Source organism: Saccostrea cucullata, unplaced genomic scaffold (genome assembly GCF_032062105.1).
Source record: "Saccostrea cucullata isolate Sc308-1 unplaced genomic scaffold, CSIRO_AGI_Scuc_v1 ctg1380, whole genome shotgun sequence".
NCBI classification, from domain to species: Eukaryota; Metazoa; Mollusca; class Bivalvia; order Ostreida; family Ostreidae; genus Saccostrea; species Saccostrea cuccullata.
In genome coordinates, this window is record NW_026928293.1 from 297,075 (window position 1) to 310,132 (window position 13,058).

Below are 13,058 nucleotides of genomic sequence, written 5' to 3' on the forward strand. Positions count from 1 at the left end.
TATAACTTGGCACACAAGTAGACTACACTAAGATACATAATTCTGTATATCGGTTTTTGATTTCGATGAACGGTGTTGCCGTGGTTACTAAAAATAGAAATTTCTGTGAAATTCTTTCAAAATGCTACTCCTCCTACAGTTTTGGTCTGATTTCAATATAACTTGGCACACAAGTAGACTACACTAAGATACATAATTCTGTTTATCGGTTTTTGATTTCCATGAACGGTGTTAGCGTGGTTACTAAAAATAGAAATTTCTGTGAAATTCTTTCAAAATGCTACTCCTCGTACAGTTTTGGTCTGATTTCAATATAACATGGCACACAAGTAGACTACACTAAGATACATAATTCTATGTATCGGTTTTTGATTTTGATGAACGGTGTTGCCGTGGTTACCAAAAATGGAAATTTCTGTTAAATACTCTCAAAATGCTACTCTAAATACAGTTTTAGTGTGATTATAATATAATGTGGCATGCAAGTAGACTACACTAAGAACATAAAGAGACTTAATCAAGGATCATTATTCTATTTATTGCTGTAGAAAAGTTTCAATTCCCAACTGCTTAAGTACTTTTCTCTTCCTTTGCTATAAGTACAAACCAGTAGAGCTTCAGTCTCGACAGAGACTTCTGGTTTAGACATGAAATATGGTTGGATTCATTTTTGTACGAATCCATTGTCAATTAACTTTGTTTATTCCTGTCTGTCCATATTCACATCAGAGTGAGGGTATTACTAGTGAGCACTGGCTCACAGAAATCAAACAAACAAACAAACAAACAACCAAACAAATAATAACATAGTTACATACAAAGAACATCATACAACTGCGTTACTGCTCAGATCTGAGAAAATCTGCAACAGAATCAATGATTTTTCTAGATTTTGTCACACGCACACTGTTATCTGTTATCTCTGTCAGCACATCCTGTATTCCCTCCCTACCATTTCTGCGATAAGCCAGTTGTAAGTGTGATAAGGAGAGTCCACTGCTGGCAATCTTATTTCCCATTCCATTCGAAATCACCTTTTGGTCCAATAAAGGCTTTAGTGTGCTCATTAGACTTTTTGTTGTGTTCTTGTGATGGAATATGGCAAAGGCAGAGTTTGAAGTGAAAGATGCAGCAAGTTTGACTTCAGGGGAAGGTCCTGTATGGTCCAACAATCTCTTCAAGGCTAAGACATCCTGTAATGAGTCATGCGCACTGTATTTGTCTTGTAGAATTTCTTCGAAGAGGTGTAACTGTGAGTATGATGAAAGGTTTGGATGCGAAATTTTGAAAAGAGGTAAGGTATCAATGAAACCAATGACTGCAGATGAGAATGCCTCCAAAATGTTTAATTTACTCAAAATGTTGAACAGCACAGGAAGGTCAAACACTTTGGAGTTGTGTCCAACTAGAACAGCATCTGACTCCGATTTCTTCATGAAGTCGATAAACTGGATCAGTGCATCCTTAATGCTGACTGTCTCAACTTCCTCATCATTGTGGTACATTTTATTGTTGACTACTTTTATTCCAGTAATTTCTGTAGCTTTTGAGGACATTGGTTTTTCTGGAATGATGTATTTGTTGAAAACCTCATCATTTCTAACTGCAGACAACTGCACAATATGAGAATCCCTTGCTAAAAATAAAAAACAAATAATTTAATTTTGATTTTAACGCATCATTTGATTGGATAAAAAATTAATCTAAATTGTATAATCTGGTTTGCTTACGTCACAATGACTTACATCAAATTGTATCAATCCGCTTGACGTTACGTTTAAAATATGAACTATTTGAAGGCGTTATAAAGAGAAAATTTGTCTTGTTTTATATTCTTGATGATTGAAAATTAAATCATAAGGAGTGAATTAAATGGCAACCCAAATTATACTGCTACAACCTGGGTTGGAGCAGTTTACGCTTTTTTATAAACCGCTTTGAGGTTTAGAAAGCGTAAACTGCCCCAACCCAGGTAATACAGTATAATTTGGGTTGCTATTTAATTCATTCCTTAAGTAAATTCAAGTTTTTAAAATTAAAAGCATTAAAAAAAATACATACAAAAATTGATATATTGTAAATGTATTATATTTAGCATGTATGATATTTGGCAGAAATTGACTTTTGAATAATTAAGCGTAGATTTGATTTAGCGCATTTCTATATTTTCTTCTTTATGTGTATATGTGCAAGACATTTAGCGTTGTACTTGATTTAGCGGTTGCTGCGTTTCGCCAAATCCGCTATTAGAATACACAGCCAAATGTAATCCGTTTACAGTATGCATGATTTAAAAAATTTTGAAACATTATAATAATAGTAACCCTCTTCCCCAAGACTTAACTCCTTCAAAGATGCTTGAATTCTTTCAGAATATGCAATTTCTTTTTAATCAGTGTCCTCAGAAGGAAGGGTAAAGTTTTGAAAGATATAAAACATGCTCAACTACTTGTACCAATACCGGAATTATGCAAGAGTCTCCATTTCTATTCGTTTTCTATGATAACTCTAGTATTATTCCTTCAAAATGCATACAAAAGAAATACCGGAAGAGGGTCATAACCATCAGCATTGACTTAACATTTAAATCTAGGTTCTTACCGAGTCCAGTAGTTTCCAAATCAAAATAGATCTCTTCAGCATTTAACAGCTGACTTGAAGGGAGATGATCATACTTTGGAATTGTTTTTGGAGCTGGAATTTCAACGATGTCAGAGGCCTGCTGGAGATCACATCCTGTTAAATAACTGATGCCTTCCCTTGTTTCTTTTGTAGAAATACTTTGAATTCTGTAAAGAAGATGTATACTGTAAAACAAATGATTCTAAACTGAGGTCTTACAAAAGGCCTAGCAAAATAAACAATCACCTAATGTACAGCTAATAAATTAGGAGTTGTAAATTAATGAAAATCCTGAGCACATCGGCAAGGAAAGAGCACAAAGTAGACCAGAATAGAAAAGTTATGGTACATGTAATTTACTGAAGGGGGGGGGGGGGGCTTAAATTTTATCACTTCTTAAGAATGCCTCCATATCAATACAGCATATAACTTTTTTAACATTTTGTTCGTATATATTACTTAGTAATAATTTGAATTTGATTCCCCACTGTTTCCCTCCCTACCACAAAGGATCAGGATTTAAACAAATTTAAATCTTCAATACATGAGGATGTTTACATTTGCATATGACTAAACATAGCTTCTCTTTTTTTTCGAGAGAGGGGGGGGGGGGGGGGGGGGATTTTTTCCCTTTATTTTCCTATGTAAAACTTTGATCCACCATGTATGATTTGAAAAAAAAAATAATTCTACTTTACCTGAGGATGCTTCCATATTAATATCACCAATCATAGCTATGCTATTCTTGAGAATTTTTTAAAAAATATATTGTACTGTAAAATGCAATTGTGGCCCCACCCTATCCCTGGGGGTCATGATTTAAACAATCTAGAATCTACACTACCTGAGGATGATTTCATATCAATATCACTTATCATGGCTTTGCAGTCCTTGAGAAGATTTTTAAAGATTTCAAATTCTCTATATATTCCTGTGTAAAACTTTGATTGGCTATGTGGTCCCACCCTATCCCCCAGGGTCAAGATTTGAACAAACTTGAATCTACACTACCTGAAGATGATTCCATATGAGTTTCATCTTTCCTGGCCCAGTGGATACTAGCTTTGTAGCAAGTTTGGTTGAAATTGGCCTAATTGTTCTTGAGAGGAAGATGAAAATGTGAAAAGTTAATGACAACAGATACATTTTTATCAGTAAAGCTCACTTGAGCTTTCCGCTAAGGTGAGCTAAAAAACTGGGTATGTAGGTAGGTAAAATTCTTATTTTAAGATTGCAGCAAAGCAATATGCCCTCCCTTCTTTGAAAAAAATATTTATCAAACCATGCTATTTATAACAAGCATACCGTAAATCTTTGGTGATTCAGAAAACAAATCTTAGTAACATGCAAGATATTAATTCCCACTTAAATTCATACTTATCATCATTCACTTGTTCTTGGTTTATTTTCATTTTTGAGGTTGACAAAAGGTTTTTTACACCTGACAAATGACAATCAAAGTATACTAGTGCGTACTTCCTGGCTTTCAATTCTCTCCTTCTCCTTTTAAATTTCTGTGTCACTGAAATGGCCTTCTGTCGCTTTCTTTGTAAATCCCTCAGAATGCACTGTCGTCGAGTATAGTAGCCAGGAGAGAGGCCCAATTTCTTGTTAACCTTTAATAAGGATAAAAGAATCTATTATGTACAACTACAATGTACATACATATACAATACAATCTGCTTTTGATTAAAATTTGCAGAATTTTCAAATGTAAGAGATAACTTGAGTGGTTCAACTCAGATATGACACAATAAGCACGAAAAAATAAAAATTTACAAACCTTTACAAGATATCTGTGTCCAACATTTTTCTGGGCTACACATGCAGCAACTCTATATCTGAGGCTTGAAGAAGAGCTGTAATGATGGGTCTTTGGGGCTTTTGCAGACACCATTCTGTGAAAACTCTCATTCGACTGTGTGCTTCCTAAGCATGAAAGACGATCAGAATGACTTGCATATGAACTGAAGACTTCTTTCAGATCATCCTGAAGGAACCTATCTTTCAGGGGTTTTCCATGTGGAAGTGACTTGTACCTCAGGTTAGGGTTGTTAATGAAGTTGCACCACCTTGAGGAGCAGTGTTGGTGATCTCCAAATATGTGTAATGGAATTGATGAAAGGTCTTCTTTGATTTGAGAAGCATTTCCTTTTCCCTGTGCTATGGAGTAACTGAAGCATTTCTGAATGTACTTTATCACAGACAAAGTTAGAGATGAATGTTTTTTCTTCAAGGTAAACAAAGAGTTTGTAAACAGTTTCTTTAGATGATTTTTATCAGACAACTTCTTAATATCAGCATTGACATTAGCTTTCAGTCTTGCAATAGTGGTAGAGTCCTCATCTCCAATGATTCCATCAATGGTTATTCCTTTACTTTTCTGTAGATCTTGGACCATCTCAATAACCATATCTGCCTCCATGGCCTTTGAACTACCCTCCCAATTCTTTGAGCACTCATGGGCTGCTGGATTCTTGTTGGTTGATTCAGCTACACTGCATACTCTGCAATTCTTAGACCTCAGAGAGTATGACAATACTTTGTCGGAGAGAGGACCAACCATGGAACAATGACCTGAAAAATTACAAATTAGAAAAACTGTATAACTTATAGATGTATTCGTTGTTTTTATTAAAGCATTTTTCATGCATTTCTTAACTTAATAAAATGTATGTCTTAATACTTTGGCAAGGAAAATCAAACTCGATCACTGATGTTACATGTATGCATTTGGTAATAACCTTTAACCCCTTTAGTCAGCAATGAACCTGTGCGTCCAGTGCACTATAGCATAATTAGGTCAAATATTTATTTTTCATGAGGGGTGCTGTATAATTAATGCAAATCGTTCAACTTTAAAAAAGTAAACAGTTGCTATAAAACGTGTTTGCAGGATGCAATAGGGACCAAATTCCTACTTCTTTGAAGTTAGTGTTCTAAGTATTGACAATGCTTTGGTAAATAATGTTTCTAATAAGTGTCGTTAAAAATTGGTTGCGTGCCATAGAGCGATTAGCGAATACGCTAACTGTGTAAAATCACCTAATATTTTAATATTTTGATTTGACTCATTATGACTCTTAATGATTTTTCTCCTATATATATTCCCGTGTAAACATTATATCCTTTTTTGGCTCCATTATCCCACCTTGGGTCCATATTTCGAACAAAACTGAATATGCTTTACCTGCATGAGCAACATAACTATTCATGGCTGTTCTTTAGAAGAATATTTTACAATTGATATGGACAGTTGAACTTTGAGATATGTGTCTTTCTAAATTTATTGCATCTGTTTGCATACATATTTAATGGAATCAAGCCCTAAGCAAACTTAATGCATAGTTTATGTTGGGCACAAGCGGAAAGTAATCACCCTAATCATCAATATTTTTTTTTATTTTCCTAAAATTTGTCTACTGTAGAAGCATAAATTTTCGTGGGCATAAAATTTTGTTGTTTTGACATCAAAAATAATCTCGTCGTTGTTTTAAAACTAACCCTAGGTCTAAAAAAAATATGTTTGTTTCCTGTAACCCGACCGACCCATTCAAATTACCCCCCGGGTGAATTTTTTTTCTGACAAATGGCAAAACTTTGTTTGATCAATCAGCTGATTCCATTTATTAAAAAATGAAAATTAGCTAGTAGCTTAACTTGAGACATAAAATATGTCAACCTAGTTTACATTTAAGTTTGATTAGTTATAAAGAGTAATCATTATTATAACAACAATTTCCCCCTACAACTTTCTGAAGATCGTTTTCTGCCGCTAGGCAGCCATTTTGGATGCCATGTTGGGTGTCCACTGTAAATATGACACCTGGTATATTGAGTCCAGGGATGTTTGACAATTCATAAGAAAAAAAAAATCCCGACCTACCGACCCTTAATTTTTTTGGAATGTTACAGGAAACAAACATATTTTTTTTAAAGCCCTATTCAATATATAGTCATATAAAATTTCGTGTGGGATTTAATTTTGTTGGAATTTTGTTAACAGAATAAACAAAATTTAATCCCCCGAATATTTGTGCTTTTACAGTATTTTTACCTGATAAACTATCATATGTCTTTCCGCTACCCCGTTTTTGCCATCCAGCATCTACAGCAACAACTAGTCCATTTTCGTTCATCTCTCTGAAAAATAGTTAAATAACAGACATCAGTTATTAACTGTGAACCTGTCTCCTTTAGAACACCCCCTAATGTGCATAACATTCTGCATATTTATCAACACAAATTATACTGTACATGACTAAACCTTATATTTATCAGTATATCAGATTCTATTAACTTGATCACTATCAATTATTATTAGGTATTCCCTATGATTTTCATTTGGGGATCAAAACTAAAACACGAGGCTCTTGGGGCTTGGGCCACAATACTCTAGGAAGTCACTGTCTCTGTCCAATCTAATTAAAATTATTTGTTAGATCCACTTGCATACTCGCTACACAAACATCTAACAACATCTCATTGAGGGTCACGTCAGAGGTCAAATTCTAATCAACCAATCAAATTGTCTCTTGCAAAATCATTGTTTATTTGTTGACGTAATTGAAGAAAATAAGTCTAGGGTTGTTCCGAATTTGAACCCTAAGTGACCCTCTGACCCTAGGATGTTGTTAGATGCTAGTGTAGCAATTATGCGAGCAGATCTAACATCTAATTTTGATTAGACTGTGTCTCTGTCACTCTTCAATTTTTTTTCTTCAATCAAATTTTCCTTTTTTAATTCATTCTAGGAATGAATTTAATAGCTACCCAAGTTATACTGTATATCCTGGGTTGTGCCAGTTTTGGCTTTCTATACAGCGAGGCTTTCATTTCAAAGCAGGTTACACTATTATAACTTGGATAACTATGAAGTTAATTCCTTATATAATTTAATTCTCCATCAATAAGTAAAGAAAATAAGACAATTTTTCCTTCAAAAATGCATGCAATTAGTACATACATGTATCTTATATGTAAAATTAAATGGGTTGTTATGTTTGTGACATACATGTTAGTAATTGTGACTTAACCAACACAGGTTATACCATATGGCCACTACACATGTATGCTGGACACCCATTGATCTGATCAGAAAAGCTCTATTGCGCCTTTGGCTCATTTGAGCTAAATAGTGAGATTTAAACTGAATTTATATTGTTTACACACTCATTCATCATTTCCAGTTCCTTCTGCAAAGCATCAGACATAGACTCTGCAGCAATATCTTCAACAGCTCTGCCTATCTCTTTCTGTCTTTTGTCCAGCATGGCATGGCTTACAGGTGGTATATTCAGCTCAGAAAGGAGACTGTTGACTTGCATTGCACCAATACCAACATGTACAATTGCTGTAAATACAAATTCATAAATGTAAAAAAGAAATCAATCTAATCACTTTAAACAAGAAGCTTGTGAAATACAACACTCACCCTAGTCTCATTTATTTTCTCTCTTTATTACCAGAAATTAAGAATAGAACCCATACTTTTAACAAACTAAACCCCTAGGGGTTATGGCAACAAAACTTGACGGGCAGGGTTCGACATTAACGTTAGTCCGTTAGTCTCAGACTAATAAGTCTCGGACTAATACATTTTCATTTGGACTAATAAAAGTTGTGGCGTATTAGTCCGAATGGACTAATAAAGTTTTCTGGGGGAAAAAATTACCGAAGTTCTCGACAACTGTCACTGGAAAACCCGTATGTATTTTTAGCTTTCTTGCATCTTGGCGGAAAGTTATGTAATTCTGAGTCAATTCGGCACTTAATTTTAGGACTCATTGGAATGAAATTAAACATTTTAGGGATTATGATTTATTATGACTCATAAAGAAAGATGTCGGGCATTTGGATGTCGTAATCATTGATAGAGAATAATGAGATCGGGAACACGATCCTAGTTCCTGATCAGGCAATTTCAACAAATATTGGTATAAAACATTTCATGTAAACGCATGCTTTGTTTATTACAAAAAAGTATAAAAAGTACCTTGAAATGTAAATTCTATTGTTTAATTATATTTTTGACGGACTCATAAAATTGCCTGTGGACTAATAGAATTAAAGATGCACTAGTCAGGCTTGACCAACGCCGAAAAATGTTAGTGTCGAACCCTGGCGGGTTGGGCGCCAGATTCAGGCAGGGGGTCTGGGGGCCGCCTTGAGGCAAAGCCTTGGTGGGGGCCAAGGGGGCGAAGCCCCCCGAAGCTCTTGGATTCTAGAGGTTTTGTAGGGTAAAAATGAGGTCTACCGAGTAGACATCAGAAACATTTCCTTGACAAAACTATGTTTTATGCTAACTTTGACAATTTAAGGGGGGGGTGCGCGCCGGATGTGCCCACCCTTAAATCCGCCACTGATTATATCAATTTATAGATACATATACCTATTTACTGGCTATGAGGACAAAAGCAAGTTTATTGTCCCCCAAGACAGCAACAATTTCTCAAGGTGCGTCCAAGTTGCTGTTGAGGGGGACAACAAACTTGCTTATATTGGAATAGACAGGTAAAACTCAATCAGGCTCTTGTGACTTGACAATAATAAATATACATGTAACTGATGTAGGGGATGTGTACGTTAAACTTCTTACCTGCTGATAGCTTTGTATTTACATCCCACACTCTTCCATGTTTTTTCCCCGTTTTTACATGGTTAATATGATTACACTTTGTATTGCTGCAACAGACCTGAAATGTTAATGTAAAATCAATGAATCCCTAATTACAGGTCACTGTTCTAAATTCATTCACCATTAATGAAATCAAATGCTTGGGAAAAAATAATTTAAATATGCATTACTTCAAATTACTTCAAAGAAAAAAATGTAACATCTTTCAAAACTAAAAATATGGATATATGGAATACTGCCTGTTTTATATGGAGAAAAATTCAAGGAAAAATCTTTCAAGGTTGTTTTTATACAAACTGTGCAAAAATTGGTGAGTTCATACCTTTAACAAAGAAGCTAAACCATATGTCAACACAGAAATAGTGTGTGAAAGTTGTAATGGTAAGCCACATTTACAACATCCCCGCAAGCCCTCAGCTAACACTCCAAGTTCTACTACTCTCCTCCCCTCCTTCCAATCCTCAGATGTAGTCACTTCTTCCCCATCCACCACCTCCTCTCTTTCCAGTATATTCAAATTTGGCAATTCTATGAATAATGAATAAAAATTATCACCATTACACATTCTTTATTATCTACTGTAACACATCCTGACTAGTTGACTGTTTAGATACACTTACTAAATTCCAAGAACCAGTTTTCAAAATAATTCATAGTGCCGATATACAACATATTTTTCCATATACCGATATTTCTCAAGATATTCTGAAATCAATCTAAAATATGATCTACTTTCTTTTACTCGACATTTGCTTGGGCCCCTGGTCATTCACATATAAACAGACGGTGTATGAGGTGCAGCGAAGAGTTGCATAGCATTTGCAAGATCTTTCAACATTTTAAAATTGATTTCTTACTCCAGATTGTAAGGTTAAGTAGTCTGTATTAATAAGTTAAAATCTGCATCAACAACTACACCGCCATTTTGATTATGAATGTAAAAGAAGCTATATGGTTGAACAATTTTTTCCCGTAATGCATTATCATGATTATATACCTTTCTATTTTCAAAACAATTAGACCGCTAACATTTTGTTTGTGACTTAGTAAGATCATATGATCCAATTAAAGAAAAATCATGTAAATCTCAAATTCAAATGAGCAAATATTCATTGAGTTTAGAATAGACTTTGGAGAAAATTTGTCCTGTCGTTCCCGCTTAACAATTAGTGTTGGGCCCATTGGCAAGCTGATGTCAATTAAAAAAATTTAGGTCAATTTCGGAATTGATTTCATAATATCTTAAGAAGTATAAGGAATTACGGAATGAAATTTGAAGGAATGAAGATTGTTTATATATGGATAGATATGGATAAAAAGTAAATTTGTAAAGCATTCAATTTAAAAGAATTTTATTGGTGAAAGTAGGTACCCTATGTATATATATTGACAGTTGTATGGTGAGAACCTAGTAAGTTGTTAGAACTTGTGTTCAAACCATTTGTATAGTATTTATACAATAAAATATGTTCAAACCAAACTACCCTATGAAAAGAGTTCCATACCTTTATTTTTTTTTTAACACCTCAATTTTTTTTCTAAGTGATCTAAAGGCCTGTGGGTCAAATGAGTATATCTTTCATCACGTGCAGTGTATTAAAATAAAATACAGTAATTATCTTTGATTAGTATTGTCATGTAAGGTAAGACATCAGCAAATGTAATTTTTTTTTTTGTAACAGCTAGGCCTAGTATATATATATTTTATTGAAATCCACATATAACATCATGTATAGTTAAATTTATTATTATCAAATATGATTCAAATTTCCATGTTGCACTTTGATTACAATAGGCCATGTGGTTTTCAATAAAATACCCCCCCCCCAAAAAAAAATTATATTTTTAAAACTTTGTTGTCAATCAGATGAAAACTTGTTTTTATCAAAATATATCTTTGAAAATTCAATTATATACTTGATAAAAACAAGTTTTCAATGTCTTAGTTATGTCATGTTGTTTTTCAATGAAATATTGAGAAAAATTCAATATCTTCTCTTTTGGTGCTACAGTACACGTAGTCATAGTTCAAAAAGTCTTTAGATTGGACCTGGTATATAAAATGAACATCAACAAATTCATGTACCTCCCTTTAATATTTCTAATATTTCTAATAGACCTATGTGTAATCATGGTAATTTAGATGCAGATATGAAAACGAGTCTTTTAGATTACGTATTTTACATGCATGTACAAACCGTGATCGTGATCAACGCTGACAGGGGTTGCACTGGCGGACTAATTGTGGTCTGTAAGGATAGCTCCCCTAATCCATCGAGTCAATTGCCCTGCAGATACTTTATCATATCTCTCCTTCTGCTTTTTCGAGACGAACCCATGGCGTCTGTACTTTGGTTTCACCATCTCAACCAAAGTTACCGCGCAGACCTTGACTTCTCGTCTGCTTTTTGTTTACATTATCGTAATCCGGTTCACATCCGCGAAATGTAAAATGCTTATTATATGTTTGTTTTCTGGCATAAAAAATCGTTATTATGTTACTTTCTATTGATGATGATTATAATTATTTGTAGAAACTTTTAATTCTCTGCCGTATTGAATTCTTTATTATAACGACATTCAGACCAATTTCCGGCAGTTCGAGTTGCGCGGTGAATTCAATTTCGTCAGAAGCGAAACACCTTAAGTAAGATTCATTATATTGTAAATATTCAATTTTTAAAACTAAGTATTTATAAAATAAAAATTTGCTTTATAAATTTGAGGAAGATCTTAGCATATTACGAATTATTCATGCTTGTAATTTGGTGGTATTATGTCACAATGCTACTATATTTATCTACTTTTTGATCCAATTTCATGGGATTTTTATAACAGATGGAAGAAAAAATACATCATTTTTATTTTCAAACCTCTAAATTCCTTTTTTTAATTTCAATACATGTATTTACACAGGGATTTACTTTAATTTCAAAACTAATTTGTTTGTTTAAAATTCAAATAACCAAGTTTAATTGAAAGCACAATGACATGTACCTGCTGCTACTGACTTCATGTGCTTACTTCGGCCTGTCGTTCTGTGAGGAACCTAGGCCATTGACGACAGTCCTCCAACGAACTCTATTCGGAGCTGCTTTAGCTGCATCCTGCCATGTTATATCCTGTGTCTTTAACTATGACTCCGAGTCACGCCTCCAGGTGTTTCTAGGACATCCTCTCTTCTACAATAAGATTAAATTGTGTAAAATTGAACAATTATGCTTCATATGCATGCACCATGGATATTTTTTCTGGTATAACTAAACATGAATCAATATTATGATTTGGTTGCCTTTTATTTCTTTTATTTATTTATTTATTTATTTATTTATTTATTTATTTTATTTCTCCTTGTTTAATTGACTGAACATGAATTTGAGGATAGTCATACCTTATTTTATGCATGTAAAATATTTATGTACAGTGTATTTTAAAATATATATAAATATCACTCAATTTTAAAGTTTTGTGCAAATAGCTATAGCAATATTCTTAATTATAATAAAAGTATTCAAAATTGCAGTGATGAAAAAAAATATTTTCATGAGAAAAAATACTTTTTTCAAGGAGTCTTTATATCTTTCATATTTCTTGACCCCCTTGTACATGTATATACTTGCAATAGTTTCTGTATAATCAATGTCAATACTGAACTGTGAATGACTAGTAACTAGTAAAGTACAGTGAAGGTGTAATGAATCAATGACACTTAATTTATATATATAATATACAAAATATAACTTATTTATATTATATTAATTAAAAATAATGTTCAACCTTGGATATTGTTCATTAGAAC

General features: G+C 33.6%; 1 protein-coding gene across 1 annotated transcript; it reads right to left on the bottom strand.

Moving 5' to 3' along the window:
• Positions 1-839: 839 nt before the first annotated feature.
• LOC134277067 (uncharacterized) lies at positions 840-10,027 on the bottom strand. The gene is made up of 9 exons (XM_062759331.1): positions 9,992-10,027; positions 9,582-9,787; positions 9,221-9,317; positions 7,795-7,975; positions 6,680-6,765; positions 4,406-5,199; positions 4,099-4,238; positions 2,602-2,789; positions 840-1,636 (listed from the first exon to the last, which is right to left on the bottom strand). Exons 4-9 carry the CDS (start codon positions 7,947-7,949, stop codon positions 840-842), a joined length of 2,160 nt encoding a protein of 719 aa, XP_062615315.1. The 5' UTR covers positions 7,950-7,975; positions 9,221-9,317; positions 9,582-9,787; positions 9,992-10,027.
• Between the last annotated feature and the right edge of the window lie 3,031 nt (positions 10,028-13,058).